The 18,024-nt window shown below is 35.9% G+C and overlaps 1 protein-coding gene across 1 annotated transcript in view; it reads left to right on the forward strand.

Annotated features, from left to right (window-relative positions):
* Positions 1-18,024, forward strand: part of EDIL3 (EGF like repeats and discoidin domains 3) — a 581,090-nt gene that overhangs the window by 162,648 nt on the left and 400,418 nt on the right. Inside the window, exon 3 of the mRNA XM_027864247.1 lies at positions 11,678-11,707. Within this exon, the coding sequence (XP_027720048.1) occupies positions 11,678-11,707 (30 nt within the window). The remainder of the gene's footprint in view (positions 1-11,677; positions 11,708-18,024) is intronic.

Here is an 18,024-nt window from a genome sequence, read left to right on the forward strand (position 1 = left end):
TCTATCTATCTATCTATCTATCTATCTATCTATCTATCTATCTATCTGTCTATCTATTTATCTATATGGGGCAGCTAGGTGATACAGTAGGCAGAGTACCATGCCTAGAGTCAGGAAGACTTACCAGCTGTCTGACACTGGGCAAGTCACTTAACCCTATTTGTCTCAGTTTCCTCATATGGAAAATGAGCTGGAGAAGGAAATGGCAAACCACTCCAGTATCTTTGCCAAGAAAACCCCAAATGAGATCACAAAGAGTCAGACACAACTGAAATAACTAAACAATTATACATGTGTGTGTATAGACATATATTATATATACACATACACATATACATATACACATATATGCATATAATCAGTGGAGGAATAAACTTTAATTCAATAATTCTTGAACTATAGAATATATAAGCTATAGAATATATCCTGAAGGTCCAAAAACAAAAACATGTTTTCTTCAATACGTAGTGTAGTGAGAAAATGTCCCAGGATTTTGAAGGCACTATTGCTCATGCCACAAAAAAAGGCATGAAGGTGGACCTCTCAAATTATTTTAGTATCTCATTGTCCTCTGATGCAGAATGAACTCCTGATCAGAATCTCAGACAATGAGGTAACATAGGCAGCTCTGCCTGTCCTTCCAGAGCTGTTGCATGGCTTTAAGAACAGACAGACAACACAGTAAATAGAGGAAAAGAACACAGAATGGTACCAAGAATTTTCAAATGTATCATTGACCTCCTAAAAACATTTTTTTAAATCTTAAGGAGCAGATTTGGAATCTGGCCCTGATTTAAATACTCCAAGATACTCACAAACCTCTTGATTTTAACTTTGAAGACCAAATCGTTTAGGTTAGAAAATGGCCTATTGTCTGTCCCTCCATAATACTGCTCTTGGTTGAGAGAAGATGAATACTCTACCTTCCCCCCACTGAGATGACTATTTTAACTCCATGGGAAAAGTTTGAGATGGATAGGAAAGTAATAGTGATTTCTCTGTAAATTTTGTCGTTGTTCAGTGGTTTTTCAGTCATGTCTGTCTCTGCATTTGGGGTTTTCTTAGTAAAGATACTGGAGTGGTTTGCCATTTCCTTCTCCAGCTCATTTTACAGATGAGGAAATTGAGGCAAACAGGGTTAAATTACTTGCCCAGGGTTACATAGCTAATGTCTGAGGCCAGATTTGAACTCAGGTCTTCCTGATTCCATGCCTCGCATCTATCTACTGGGCAACCTAGCTGCTCCTTCTCTGTAAATACATGCATAAATCCATATACATAAATACATACGCACACATACACATATGTGTATCCACAGATATGTGCATATATATTGTATATGCATGGGTATGTGTGCATTATATATCTATGTATACATGTGTGTTTGCAGATTATTGTAAGAGCTATCACATATATACATATATACATACATATATGTATGTATATATGTATGTATGTGTATACCCTTTATGTTTTTATCCTGATTCCATAGTCTTATCAACACTCCACTTCCTATTAGTTAAATTCATTAAAGCAAAGAGATACAACCCTATTTCTATGTTTAGCAGGTAAATTTAGCTAAAGTTATTTTTAAAAGCTATGCATTCAGAAAATTGCATACATAGCAATTAGCTATAAATTTCATGATTTTATAATTTGAGAAAAGAAGTAAAAAGAAGGGGAAATAACAAGGAAGAAATAGAAGTTCTTTGGCTCTGCTGACTTGGTACAACCTGGTTCAGCATGCCTGATGTTGGGAAACTTGGGTAAGATCTCAGAAAGCTCTTAAGAGCAGGCTATCTAATAGTCTACATTCATATTCCCAGCTAGCATTATAAAGTCTTTTAGAGACATAAAGTGAAACACATTATCTGACTTAAAGGAGACAGTAAGGATCTTTAAGGTAGTAAATTTGACAGCAACTAGGAACCTAAATCGTAACTCAATTCTATAAAATATCTGTCCAAGCCTCTTTAGTTTTTTCAATAACTCATGCTCTTATCCCCCCAGCCTCTGTTGCTGTCCTGAATCTATATCCTAGTTTGCAGAATCACACCTCCTATTTCACACTAACCTTTCCCTTTTTAAGGCCATATGTGTACTATTGCATTTATAGGTAATTCAGCACTTGTTCGTCTCCTGTTTCACATGTGCAAGGAGAGTTTTCCTATGTACATCATGAGCCCTTGAGAACACTGCCCAAGGCCTATATTCAATCAACAACAACGTATGTAAAGTGTACAATACTCAAAGCATCTTTACAGGAATCTTGACAATGAAGGAAATAAAGAAATAAAACATAACACTTATCCTCAGTGAATTTATGTTCTACTTGGCTGCAGGAAGAACTTGGCAACCAGGGTAATATTTTAAGCACTGCTGTTGATTCAGGTCTAGGAGATGAAAAGAGAAAGGCAGAATTTGAAAGGGAAGAGCTAGTTAAGCAAATGGTAGCTGAGAAGAAGTTTTAAGTTTCTGGACCATGGCTAAAAGGCAAATAAGTAGGATAAGCTTTTGGCCAGGAATGGAGGACACCTAACAAGTTAGTAAATATGTATTTGTCTAGATTCTTGCACATAGAGCTTTAAAGTGAAAAGGAAGGGGGAAGGGGAAAGAGGGAAAATACAAAACAAAACTGTTATACCAAATTAGTTACCATAGAAAGTAGCTAGCTACAGTGTAAGATTGAGTGGAGACACCTGAACTACACAGAAGACATTATTGAAGGAATTTTCAACAAAACCCATGGCCTCAGATATTTATACACTGATAATAATAAATATGAGTAATAGGTGAACTAGAACAGTAGTGTCAAACTCAAAAGAAACAGAGCCTCTAATCCACACATAAGTATCCATTATGGGGTACATATTGACTTAACTTTAAAATACAATATTTTACATAATCTAAAAATAATTGAAGTACAAAGCAGACTATGAAGAGAGAATAAAACACATACAATTAAGGTACTGTGGTGATTAAAAAGGTTCAAAAGACATAGTTTCTGAGTAATTTAATCAAGTTATTAATAAGGCCAGCATGTTATTAATAAAAGGATGGTCAAGGCTGTCTCTCTTCGACCAAAGACAATTATGGCATCAGATTCAGGGCTCATATGTTCTTTTAGAAGAGAAGTGGCAATCAATTCTGATTAGTTAACCCAATGGGAGGTGGGCTATATTAAAATAAGTGGCTGAGAGTGACATCTTATCTCCCTTGGACAGAGAAGTTGTCTCTACACCCAGACCACCCCCAGCTTTGGTCTATCTATTCAAATAATATATGCCCCACCCAAGCCTGGGCAGAAGATAATGGCAGCTCCAGGGTGGGTCTAATCTCATTATCAGCAAAGTCTAGCTAGAAGCTATATTTTTAAAACCAGGATTTTAGAAAAGGGAGAATTCTGGATGTACCTGAGTCATTGGTTATCAATAATCATTTTTCTCAGTACCATGGGGATTTAGTGAGGTAGAGATTACTTCTGAATTAGGAAGGTGGCAATAGGGAAAGGCTATGTAGAAAAGGAGATTACATCTGAGTTGGACTTTGAACAATATGTAGGATTCCAACAGACATCAAATTGATTGGAATAATTCCAGACATAGGAAACAACATGAGAGAAGAAACAGATGGGTCCAAGCTTGGGGTGTGTTTATGAAACAATGACTAGTTCAAAGGAAGAGTCAGTTGTAGATCAAATTGTAGTAGTGATGGGGTATGGGCCCAAAGTGAGACCTTTATCCCAATTTGGGCCCCATTTGTCTACACCCTAGAAAACCCTTGGATTTCCTTGAATTCTCCCACTTGATCAAGGAGATTTCTGGCATTCCCCTGAGGCCATGATTCTGTTAATTGGCCTTTTGTTTTGGCTATAGCAATCCCCCAATTCTGTTATCCTTGACCTAGCCTGGTCAAGCCTAGCCATTGTCTTGCCTCCCTATGGCTCCAGGCTGCTTCCCACCCTTGGTCCTATCTAGGCTCCAATTCCCTAGAATTCCATTACCTCATAGACCATTTGGCCACTCCTAAATCCCTCCCACAGTCTTTCTGTAAATAAGGTCCATCTTGTCTCCATTAAGATGCTCAGATTTTCACAATCTAGCCAATAGCCCACAGATGCTCAGATTCTTTAAGAGTCTGGCTAATATGGGGAATCTTCAATAAACCTTGTTTTTGGTTGAAAGAAGGCTTGGGCTGAATTCTTTTGGGCAGGACCCAAGTGTCCTGATTTTGGGATTCCAGGACCCCTAACCTCTAGACCTCAACAGTAGGAAGATAAAAAGAGGTCAGATGTTGGTTTAGATTATTGCAGGAATATTGCCTCCAACCAAAGGACTACAAAATTTAGAGGGGAAAAGAAATAAATGGTTGCCCCTTTTATAAGAGAATTCCCTTCACTTCACCATTGAGGTGCTTGCCAGAGGGGTACAAATGCTTGTGATTGTATATATTTAGAAGCATCAGTGCCCTAGAAGGGGCAGTTCTTTATAAGGTCTGACACAGAAAAGCACTGGAGGGCAGAGGGAAAGGTGGGGCATTTATAATCCAAGTGGACCAGTTTCCTTTATGATTGAATATAGCTCCTCCCAGATTTCTGGAGATAGCTCATTAGCTCCAGGTGAAAATAGCCAACAGGGGTGTTCAAATGGGTTTGAGACACCAGCAGGGCAGTCCATAAGTGCTTCTCAAACAGGCCTCACCCTCCAAGGAGGCATCTGTGCCTGTACTCCATGGCAGCCACCCAAGGGAAGGTACATACCAGCTGCTCCTTTTTTGTTGGTGGCCTAATTTAAGCCTATTACAACCAAGAAGCAGCCTCAAGGTTGTTGCATACTGATTGGTGGACTGACCTAGGAATATCAAACCTGCAAGTATAGAAAATCTATGACTTGGGAAGGATATACCCACCCACAAGATATTAGATAGTGAATATTGGGGGATGGGAATGGAAGGTAGGCACATAGCTTAGGAATCATGGTGGTGCATTAAAGTTTAGGCGTGAAAGCAGCAAAAGTGAATATGAAAGTAGGCAAGACACAGAAGAAATACAGCGAGTTTGAGGAGTGGCTTATCAAAAGCATATATAATTGGGGCAGCTAGGTGGTACAGTAGATAGAACTCTGGCCTTGGAGTCAGGAGGACCTGAGTTCAAATCTGGCCTCAGACGCTTGACACTTACTAGCTGTGTGACCCTGGGCAAGTCACTTAACCCTGATTGCCTTAGCAAAAAAAAAAAAAAAAAAGCATAGATAATTGGAATTAGAAAACTGAGTATGAAGTCCAGCTCTACCTTATGCTCCCTGTATGATCTTGGATGAATTATTTCACTGCTGTAAATCTATGATCCTGGGAGACTATAGATAATAAAACTATAACAAATGAGAACCAAAAGTAATCTAGGACACTAAGGAGCCTGAAGCACAAAATAATTATGATATAACCAGTCATTCAGTACTTATTAAGGGCTTTCTATGTGTGGGGCACAATACAAAGCATAATTATCCAGGTTTACATTTTCCAAGTTACTTGATACAAGTATCCAAGACATACTTGAGGTTTCCAAAGGATAAAACAGAGTTAGTACCCAGAGATGAGACATCATTAAGTGACAAAACTTCTAAAAATAGGAATTATGTATTTTAGCATCAATGCAGCCCAGTGTTGGAGGATAGGATTAATAAACGGAAGGTAGGAAGGAAGGAAAGGAAAATGAAAAAATGAGGTGTTTAGGTAATGTGACTTTAAGGCTATGACTATGAGAATATACTTACCCCCTTCTTCCCTGTCCTTAATACAAGTACATAAACTTGTTAACATAAATTAAAATTGGAAACTCCAACCCTTTCCACATGCTAGCATATAAGCTCTGCAGAAATAGTTTCACAATTAGATGTCAACAAAGCATATCGCTAAAATAAACGTTGACTTTAAATTGGCCTTTTCATTTATAGCAGGAAGGTTTCTAGACAAAACATTTAACAGGTGACCAATTAAGGTTGTGTTGACATGAGTTGTCAATAGGGCAAAGACTGAAATTTAGAGGGTACAAACAATAGCTGCTCGGGAAGTTGACTTTCCCTTCAGCTCAAGACAATTGGTTGGATTGCTGCAGTTTCACTTTATGAAGTATAAAGTTGATTGGAGGGCTTGTTTTGTGCTGTTTGACATAGAAACCAAAATTATTACTTTTGAATCTGTCTGTGACAGGGCCCAAATATTCTGCCAATAAAAGACATTGTGAAGCCAACAAGTTGAAGCCAACACATTGGTGGTTATTAATTAAGCTCACAGGTTTCAGACTTGAATGAATCCACTAATTCCTCCATTTTCCAGCCCCTTCATTTAGCTGTACTTAGATTCTTGGGTCTGTTAGCTGATGTAACTGTATTTTTAAGGGATTATCACTATTAAGTAAAATTTACATTAAGGTTAGATTTAACACAATTATTATTATTGGAGTATAGATTTAGTACTGGAAGTTACCCTTTCCAAGGTCAGCTTTACCAAATCCCTCCTTTTACAGTTGAGGAGTCCAAGGAGCAGAAAGCTTAATGTGACCTATTTATCTAATGTTACACATTTTAATGAGCCTTAGAAGTCAGACTTGAACCCTGGTCCCCTGAGTCAAAAGCTAGTGCTCTTTCTGCTCTGCCATACTGTATTCCTACATGTATTATAAATGGTATCTACATAATCCACAGACCACATTGTTCTCCCAAGTCCCACTGGGACTTACTCAAAGTTTAGAAAATTGGTATTTCATTAAATTGTTGCTGTAGATGGGTCACCAAAATATAAACTAACTCCATAAAATTTTTATTTATTGTATGCATCTCCAAATAATATCTCTAGTCCAGACATTACAAGAAGAGTAGAAGTGAACCAGATAAAACTTAAGAAAAACTGCTTGTGGTGTTTGTATCACACACATAGGATTAAACTGACTTTTCTACTTTTTAGATTGCATTTTCAATTCTGGAATGGATGCTTACATTTCAAATATTCAATTCAATAAACATTTATTAAATGCCAACAATGTGTCAGGCACTGTGCAAAACACTAAGGATGCAAAAAGAGGCAAAAGACAGTTCTTTCCCTTAAGGAGTTTACACTGTAATGGTGAAGACAACTTGCAAACAAATATATACAAAAGATTTCATGATTTCATATAGGTAGACCTTAAAATTGCTTGTCCAGCAAATAAAGCTAACTTGGCTAATTGTCCTTTATTTTTTAAGTAACATAGCGATATAAATGTTGATTGTATACTAATTGCTTATATCCTGATATTATCTTTACTTTTTATTTAAAAACAATATTGACACCTTTTGGTTAAAAATCATAGTCATTTTGGAATATAGAATCATCCTTTCTAATAAAGAAAAATGGTGAATACAAACCCACTAATAAGGTGACTGCCTCTTTCAGTATATGGGCACCGTTAGGTACCAATAACCTGCTAGCAGGCTACTGAAAAGAATGAAATTTGCTTCATCATCTGCTTCCTGAAACCAATATTTGTATTTGTATTTAATCTTGTTTAACTTATTAACTAATTAGGAGATTATAAAGTGTTATGATTCAGCTTCAGTTAAATACAATTGGCTACAGCTTGGGCTTTTAAAAGCTACAGACTGCTTTCAATCTTAAAGACTTAGGAGAATCCTACTTTTGGACTTTTTTTTGGCCTCTGCTGAGACCTTTCATTTTGCTTATGCCAGCATCAGAAAAATTGAAAGTGGAAGGCTTCAATATCTTCTCCTTCCCTTCAGACATTAAGCCTTCAATTATTCTAACACTTTGGATAGGACAAATACCATCTATCCATGACTGTCCTACCAGTGTAAGTACCTCTCACAAGTCTGAAGAAGAGAAATAACTTTTTACATATAGTTTCTCTTTATTGACAGCTTGTCTTTCTGTATAATTGTCTGCAAGTAACCTCAGTCTTAACCAAACATAGAAACTATTTAGCCAATCAACTTGCTGAAATGCCAAACCAAGAATTATGAAAACTCCAACCTGAGACTTTCCTACTTTTCTTGACTCTTCCCTCTTCTTAATAATGCCACATGTTCAATGTGTATTAACTGTTCTCTTACTAAGAATTACCATCCTATAGGAATTTTATAAATCACTTTAGTGCTAGGCAGTTAGGCCTTTTTCTTGACTTTTAACCCCAATAGTTAACAGAGTACCTGTCACATAGTAAATGCTTAAATGATTGTTGACTTAGTGACTGATTGATTAATAAACATAATCATTTTCTTTTCTTGATATTTTCATATGTGGGTGCTCATTGACTAGGGAATTTCTAGACAAGTGTTGTTATATGAATCTAATAGAATGTCATTACAAACAACACTATGGTATAGTGAATAGTTTTCTTGACTTGAAGTCAGAAAAATCTCAGTCAAAATCCTGCCGCAGACACTTAACCAGCAAGTCACTTCATCTTTATGAAACACAGATCCCTCACCTGTAAAATAAGCACAACACCTTTTAGCAATTACCATTGTTGGGAAATATACATAAATAATAATACACATAAAATTCTTAACAAAACTTTTAACATTATATTGTCTCCCTGCTTAGAATATAATTTCAATGAGGCCAGGAACTATCTCTTGTTCCCCTTTTTTTGTAACTCCAAGAGTTAGAAAAGTGTCTGGCATATGGTGAGCATTTAAATGCTTGTTGATTTATATAGATGTCAATATCAATAATATTTATGAGAAATTCAAAGAGACATGAGAAGATATAGTATCATTCATTTGATGCAGTTTTTTTGGGGGGGGGAGGGTTAGGCAATTGGGGTTAAGTGACTTGATCAGTGTCATACAGCTAGTGAGTGTTATGTGTCTGAGGCTGGATTTGAACTCAGACTCCAGGGTCAGTGCTTTATCAACTGTGTCACCTAGCTGCCCCTATTTTTTTGTTTGTTTGTTTTTTCTTTTTTTTCATTTCATGCAATTTGAAGAAAAAAAGGATGAAGTAAAAATATACACAAGGACTACAATAAAGTAAGCAATAGCAAGGCAGTTGAACTCATGATTGTAATGAACAGTCTTGGTCCTTAGAGAACTCAATAGGAAATATACTTTCCTCTTCACAATAAAGGAATGGGTACAAGAGATATGGAAAGCAGTATACAACTGTGATATGTTTTTCTATCAATAGACTCAATACATTTGCATAAACTATTTCACCATGCTTAGAATGCTTTTTGGAATTAACTCCTGGCTTCCTTCAGTGATCATCTTAAGTGACACTTCCTTGAATAAGTCTTTTTTTAATTCCTATAATTGTTCTTGTCCTTCTTAACTCACTTTGTATATCTTATATTTACTTATCTTATATTGGGTATATCTTATATTTACTTATCTGTGAATCTGCTGTCTTCTATATCTATAGGTGTTCATAGATGTTGAGTTTTTTGTGTTTATGGCCAAAAGCATTCACATTGACTCCTAAGGGGAGAGACCAATAGTAATCCCTCTGGGCCTTTAATCTGCTCTTGTGTATACATCCAGAAGAATGTAAACTCCTAGAGGGCAGGAAACGTTAAACTTTAGAATTTGAATCCCAAACTCCTAATATAGTACATGGCAAATAATAACAGTGTAATAATGGCTTATTACTTGATAGATGGACTTTTATTAAATATTTTTCTTTGTTACAAGAAACTGTTGGGGGACAAAGAAGAGAATTGAGGGGAATCGACCATAGTATAAAAGAAAGAAAACAATAAAAACAAGCAAAACTTTGAAAGGAAAGCAGACACATTTGGTTTTTGTTGTTAAGGAGTCATGACACCTTTAACTGATATACCTTTAATTAAGTGTATATAAAGCACTTTGCAAAACTTATATCATTATATGAATCACCATCATTATTATTATCATTACTGCAACTACTACTATTACTAATCATCCCTGACAATACTCCCTAGTTCTTCAATGTTACCTTGATTATTGAGTCATATGAGAACAAAGCTTTTGAACTAAAGAGGTCAGCTCTACTTAAAAAAAATCTTCATAAATCATGTCAAATAGTGTTGGCCTAAAACATAAAACTCAATAACAGTACTCTTGCTAAACTTTAGTTGTGTGAAGAAAGGTTGCATCTGAGTAATTTCTGCTTGTGCACACATTATTTATGAAAACAAGCTGGATCCTACATAAATTTGTGTAAAGGATAAAAATATCACTGTACATGTAGTTTACCATATTCAGATGAAGAGTGAAGGTCAAATCTTAGATAAAGTTTGGAAATCAGAGAAATTGCCCTTCCTTATCTTTAGTGATCCCTTTTATTGCCCTTTGGTCACCTCTATGATAACTCTTTTCCTATCTTCTAAACCCCTAGTGTCCTCAACCTCTCTAAGCACTTCGTCTAAAAGGAGAAAGGCAAAAGAGCTTGGAGTACACACACTAGCTAATAAAGGACACATGAAGAGAAATGAGTCAGAATGAGCAGACATAGAATCCTAATGGGAACCAAAACGGGAGGGACTCAGAAAAGTGTTGTGATATTTTAAGTATTAAAAGCATCTCAAATGACATTTAAGAAAAGACAGTAAACTGAGTTAAATTTCAGCACAAGAAACATTATTAACAGGGACATGCTGCCTGTCAATAAAGGATCAATGGATTGCCTCCATTTTTACTGAAGACCCTGAGCAAAAAAATAGTTCCAATTATATAGGTTTTGGAGAGTACAAAACAAAGAACAGAACAGGGTAGATGACACCATGGAATTGGGGCAACATGATTGGTTACAGATCTTAGGCACAGGAAACAACAGGATTGGTTGGAAGTTTTGTGATGGGGGTTAGCAACAACCCCCCTTCTTCTCTCATGAGACTAAGAAGTGCTCATTGTTTGAGTCTAGGTGTGAGATAGCAGCCCAGGTGTGAGATGGCAGGCAAGACATCCTTGAAGGATAGCTTGGTGAAGTAAATGTATCAGGACTGACTCCCTTGCTTTCATACATATTCCCCAAGGTCAGTTAAATTCCTTGAGGTATAAAGAGCTGGATGTTTAAACTTGACCCATTACAGGACACTATCTTAAACTCTGTATCTGACATAAACAAAAGTAATATTGTTTGTTTGGGTATTTAATAAATTCATAACAAAACACTGAATTAAAATAAAATTTTAAGAAAAGGATATAACATCCAGCATTTATAATTACTGATTGGTTAACTAATACTTCAGTGTGAATATGTTTCTGTCAATATGTTATTGTCTGTGTCACTGTCATGACTTTAATGTTTAGGGTTATTCATAAATTAAGAATCAATTAAGATATTAGTGCTCTTGAAACTAAATGTTTCAGTGGGAGGTATATGGAAACAATTCACATTTGTAATGAAACTAACTATAGTCAATTTTACTGGCAAGTGGAAAGTAAAGTCAAGCTAAATGACAAATGTGGTATTTTCTAATAAACACAAATCGGACAACGTGGAAGATGTGCACTTAAATAATTTCTGCTTCTGTATGATTATGTAATTACAGATTCACAATAGATGAACTAGATTATAATTAAATGGATATTAAGCTTTGTTTAGGAGTATGCTACAGACTTTTAACTTCTTTCTTTATCTCCTTCTCCCCCTCCCCTATCTTCTCTTTTTTTCTTTCCTTCCTTCTGCCTTTATTTCCATACAGCATCAGATGAAGAAGAGCCAACTTCAGCAGGTAAATGACCTTGATTTCCTTTTTTTTTTTTCATGGTACCCATGTTTAGTAACTTATAGCATATCTGAATGATTTTCCTGAAATGTGAATACAGCTGGTATCAATGATATGGATTTACTTTGGTGTGCATTTATTGGTAACCGTTTTCTTTTTTCGTTCTTTTTAAAAATAAATTTTATTATTTTTTTAATTTTTTCATCACCTAAATGTATTCCTTATATCCCCTCCCTCAAGCCTCCCAAAAGGCCATCCTATAGAACAAATAATATTTTTAAAGAAAAAATTTAAAAAAGAGGAAAAAAGAGCAAAATCAACAAATATATTGAAAAAAACTGAAAATATGTACAATTTTCCAAATCAATGAATCTATCACTTCTGCAAAGGAGTCGATATAGAAAGGTGTCTTTTCATGTATCTCATTTGACAACATGCTTGTTCTTTGTAATTTTACAATATTTATTCTAAATTTTTTCTGATAGTTCTTTCCATTTATATTTTTGTAGTCATTATGTATATTATTTTCCTGACTGTTTATTTCATTCTATATCAGTTTATGTTTTTCCATGCTTATCTGCATTCCTCATAATTGTTTCTCACCGCAGAGTAATATTTCATTGTGTTCATGTACTACCATTTGTGTAACTATTCCCCAAGTGATGGGTATCTATTTATAAGTCTTTGATACTCCCTCCTCACCCCCAAATAAAATGCTGCTATAAATACTTTGGTGTATTTCTTCTTCTTTTCAGTTACTGCCTTGGAAAATTTGCCTAGAAGTAGAATCTGAACAGTTGTTTGATTGTCCCCATCTTTATTTCAGTAGTATGTGTGTCAAATCAAAGGCAGCCAATAGTGGGAGCGATCCAAGGCTGAAACTTGGTTGAATGTGATTAGTGATGTGATAAGGGGTCTAGGGATTCAAGAGAGGAGGATAATGTAGAGTTGAGCTGGTTCACCAAGGAGTCAAGATCAGGAGAAGAGAAGAATATAGCTGGGGAGACAATTGAGGGGTCAAGAGATTGGAGGTTGCAATGAGGATGAAGATTAGAATTTTCTTTTCTTTTTGAATTTTTTAAAATTTATTTTGAATTATCAACAATCACTTCCATAAGCTTTTGAGTTTTAAATTTTTCTCCACCTTCCTCCCCAAAACAGCACGCAATCTGATATAGGCTATACATATACATTTCTATTAAACATTTTTTCACATTAGTGATGTTGTAAGTAAGAATTAGAACCAATAAGATTAGGATTTTCTAAGGAGGGAGAGAGAAAGAGAGAGACAGACAGACAAACAGAAATAGAGAGAGACTGAGACAGAGACAGAGAGACAGAGAGAAACAAAGAGAGATGAGGGAAGAAGGGAGGGAGAGGGAGAGGGGAACAGAGGTAGAAAACCATTAGATAGATTATGTTTGGATAAGGAGATTTTGTTATTCTTTAACATAGCGGTGGTACATTTGTGGATGTTGGCAAGATTAAGTAAGGTTATGCCCATCTTTGTAAAAGATTAATTGACATGTATTGGAAAGCAGTAGTCCTGCACAAAGAATCAACCTGAATAATCTTGTTTTGTGGAACTTTGTTCTTAACTGCTGTCTTTCATTATCAAAGGAAATCAAAATAACATCATTAAATTGGGGTCAAGGTATACTGTGTCTGTCTGTGGCTGATCAGACTAATATGAGCTTAGAAGGCTGTACCTCAGATTGGGCTTTTTTCTAAGGGCCTGATGATGGAGACCAAGAGCCTAAGTGATTTTCTCAGATCCCTTTATGAAGCATGTTAGAGTCTGTAGTCTCTCCATAGGCAGCGGTGGATTCTGCGAGTAAGAAGTCTGATCATTAAAGCCGTTGGGGCTAAGTCTTTACAGGTTAAACATGAAGTAAAAGGGAAGATGTCTGGGGGGTAGAGCTGGGGTGTCTTCAGCAGTCCTTGGGTCAAAGGCCCCTTGGTTGTCATAAATGAGGTATTGTTCTCTTAGGGTGTCTGATGACTCAGGGAGTAAGTATCCCTTTCCCCAAGTTCTTGGTTCAGTATCAAGTGTTATTCTCATTGCTAGTGCCCCACTCTACGTCTGAGAAGCCTTGGTTAGATCTCGGTGTCCTTTTGATCTGGGTTACTTATCTCTAGAAACTTTGTTTAAATTTCTGAGTTTCTTCCCTAGTTTTAAAGTCTGAGTTTCTGATCCCAGTTTCCTGTCTTTTTGAGAACCTAGACTTCTTGCTTTTTTAAACCGCTTATGCACCTGCTTGTTCTGCCTTACTATCGCCGTTGTTCCTGGAATTGATCCCCACTTTCCCTAAATCTTTGTGAGTTGCAGACTACTCTCTTCATTCAAAATAGAAATTATATAAAGAGTACCCATCAGACTCTATGTTGTATGGTGATACAAAAAGTTTCCTCAGTTTTGAATAAGGAGCTTTTGTGGCAACCCCTCTCTCCCTCAATAAGTTTTATCTTGTACTTCCTCAAAAAGGAGGAGAGAAATATGTTATCCTTCTCCTTTTCTCTCCTCTCCTTCTCCCTCTTACTCCCGCCCCCCCATAACTGTTTATTCCATAGCCAGAATACCAAATGTCTCTTTTCTCAGACCCAGGCATTTTCTATACAGTTCTCTTTTTTAATACCATCTCCTCAATGCAGGTTGAGAATAAATTTATTTCCTAAACCCTTCTCTCTTCTCTTTTTCTCAATTCTCAGCATCTTCATGTCATTTCTCACTAGGTTTTTAATATCCCACCATTACCTGACCCTCCTAAGGTAGAAGGGGCAGAGAACTCTGTGCATGCTTCCACAGGACACAATCTTCCTAGGAAGGGCGTGGGGCTCAGCAGGAGAGGAGTATATGTGTGTTAGTCTGTCTGTAAGATTTATTAAATATTTTCTTTGTGTTGGCACTGTGCCAAGCCACAGCACTAAAAGGAAAAAGCAGTCTTGTCCTCAAGAAACTCACTTTAAGGAAATAATCATGATGATTGCATAGGTAAAGTGTTTACTGGAAAGCCTAGTAATGTTCAAACTAATAAACTACTTAATAATGTCTTACAGAAACTCAAAATGCTTTAAAAACTCAGTATTTACTCTTAAAATAAATTAACATGGTAATTCTTTTGCTTTATTTCATTCAATAGAATATTATTTTAATCAAAATGTCATTTTTAATTTTGAAATGATGTAAACATATTAGATTTTTAATTTTTTTTTAAATAATTTTGCTTGAAGATATGAGCAGATGTTGGTGTTTGAGGTTTTACCAAAACTCTTTGAGAGTAGTGGAGCAAAAGTACTCTTAAGGAAATGTTTATTTCAACAGTTACATTTATGGATTTTATTAACATTAGGGTGTTTTGTAATTTGCAGAGAACAGATGTTCTTTCTCTGTAAAGACTGCTAAGAGGAAACAAATATTTCCCCTTTTAATTGGAGGAAATATTTCATTAAATGTCTTTAATACAAATAATTAGCTGGCCCTTCTTATTGTTCAGTTGTTTCAGCTTTTCTACCTTTGTGACCTCATTCGGAGTTTTCTTAGCAAAGATACTGGAATGGTTTGTCATTTCCTTATCCAGATCATTTTAAAGACGAGGAAATTAAAGCAAACAGGGTTAAGTGACATGCCCAGGGTCACACAGCTAGCAAGTGTTTAAGGCAGGATTTGAACACATGATGATGAGTTTGCCTGATTTGAAGTCCAATGCTCTATCCACAACACCATCTAGGGGCCCTTAGCTGGACCTTAGAAGTAACCCAGGGCAATCTTGTAATTTAACAGATGAGGAAACAGTCCCAAGAAAGATAAGTGACCTAACCAAGATCATATAAATAGGTAGTCGTATAATAGCCCTGGAACTTTTTGGGAGCGTATTATTTGTTATGAAATTGAACATAGAGAAGAAGAAATGCCAAAAAGTTTAAGAAGTCTGTATATTTTGCCTTTCTCTCAGCTCAAAATATTTAAACGTTTATTTTAAGGCATTAAATCATCAATTTGGAACAAGGAAGGGGCCTCAGAGATCATCTAGGAAAATCCACTTACTTTATAGATGAGAAAAATGAAGTGTAGAGAGGTTAAGGAACACACACAATGCCATCCTATAGGTTGTTTTTAAAAAGGGGAAGTTAAGCAGTGCAGTGAGCGCTGGGCTTGGAGTTAAAAAGATCTGAGTTCAAATTCTGCCTCAGATTTTCATAGGTATGAGACCCTAGGCAAGTCCCTTAACTTGTACCTGCCTTAATTTCTTCATTTATAAAATGAGGTTAATAATAGCACCTACTTTCCAGGATTGCTGGAGTATAAAATGAAATAATATTTATAAAATGCTCTATAAATGTAACCAGTTATTGTTTTAAAAAAAAGAATTTGAAAAGAATGTTAAAAATCATGTTTGCCTATTTTTCTGTTCTTAAATCTCAAAGTGTTTTTTTTAACAATTTATTATTTACTTTAAAGGTTTTTTTCTAATATTTGAGTTCCCAAGTCTCTCCCCCTCCACCTCACCATTGTTTGAGAAGGCAAGCAATATGATATCAATTATACATGTAAAATCATGTAAAACCTATTTCTATATTAACCAGATCACCAAAAAAGCAATATTTTTTTTGTATTTTTTTCGTTCTTTTGACTTTGTTTTATTGTTTGTTAATGTTTCACATAGTCATTAAATTCCACTTGCTCAATTCTATTTTTTTAAGTAATGTTCTTCAGTGAGTTTTTGTACCTATTTTTCCATTTGGCCAATTTTTCTTTTTAAGAAGTTTCTTTTTTCAGTGACTTTTTCTTCCTCTTTAACCATTTGTCCAATTCTGTTTTTTAAGGTGTTATTTACTTCAGTGTATTTGTGACTCTTTGACCAAGCTGTTAATTCTCTTTTCATAATTTTCTTGCTTCACTTATTTCTTTTCCTAATTTTTCTCTACCACTCTTCCTTCTTTCTTTACCTTTTTCATGAGTACTTGTTGGGCTTACTGTTAAATTTGCATTTTTCTTTGATGCTTTGCTTATAGCTATTTTCACATTGGTATCTTCTGAGTTTGTGTCTTGATCTTGCCTGTTACCATAGTAGTTTTATAGGTTCAAGTTCTATTCTTTGTTGTTTGCTCATTTTCCCAGCCTATTTCTTGACTTTGAACTTTATATTTAACTTAGGTTTTGTTCTCTGTGGGTGGGGAGGCACTGTTCTAACCTTCAGGCTTTTTGGTACTACTGCTTTCAGAGGTAGTTCTGGGGGTCTATAAGTCTTTGTTGTTTCTAAGATGGTGTGACCTGGAGAGAAGTACAGTCCCTGCTCTCCTGGCCTGTGCTATAGTTCTTACCCAGGAAGGGCTTCTGCTCCTTTTAACTGTGAGTGCTAGTGCTCCTCACTTCAAAATTGTTTTTTAATGATTAATTAATTAATTAATTTTTAGTTTTCAAAATTCACTTCCACAAGATTTTGAGCTCTAGATTTTCTCTTCATCTCGCTCCTCTCACAGCCCCAAGATGGCATGCATTCTGAATGCCCTTTCCCCTAATCTGCCCTCCCTTTTATCACTTGTCCCCCTTCTCTTATCCCCTTACCCTTCTATTTTCCTGTAGGGCAGGATAGATTTCTATACCCTATTGCCTATAACCTTATTTCCCAGTTGCATGTAAAAACAATTTTTAACATTTGTTTTTGAAACTTTGAGTTCCACATTCTGTCCCATCCTCCCTCCCCACCCACTCTCATTGAGAAAGGAAGCAACTCAATAGAAGTTATACATGTGTAGTCATGCAAAACACTTCCATAGTAGTCATGTTGTGAAAGGCTAACTCTATTTCTCTTCATCCTGTTCTTCCCATTTATTCTATTCTCTCATTTGACCTTGTCCCTCTTCAAAAGTGTTTCCTTCTGATTACCTCCTCCCCCAATCTGCCCTCCCCTCTATCATCTCCTCTCTCTTATCCCCTTCCCCCCATTTTCCTATAGGGCAAGAAAGATTTCCATACCCAATTGATTGTGTATATTATTCCCTTCTTAAGCCAAATCTGATGAGAGTAAGATTCACTCATTCCCTCTCAACTTCCCCCACTTCTCCTCCACTGTAAAAGATTTTTCTTGTCTGTTTTATGTGAGATAATTTACTCCATGCTACCTGTCCCTTTCTCCTTCTCCCAGTATAATCCTCTCTCACCTCTTAATTTTATTTTTTAGATATCCCTTCATCTTTAACTCATCCTGTGCTCTCTGTCTCTGTCTCTTTCTTTATATATATATATATATACACACACATATTTTTTCCCTCCCAACTAATACAGAGAAAGGTCTCATGAGTTACAAATATCATCTTTCCAT

The sequence above is a fragment of the Vombatus ursinus genome, unplaced genomic scaffold (assembly GCF_900497805.2).
Source record: "Vombatus ursinus unplaced genomic scaffold, bare-nosed wombat genome assembly UNPS02014774.1, whole genome shotgun sequence".
Taxonomy (NCBI): domain Eukaryota; kingdom Metazoa; phylum Chordata; class Mammalia; order Diprotodontia; family Vombatidae; genus Vombatus; species Vombatus ursinus.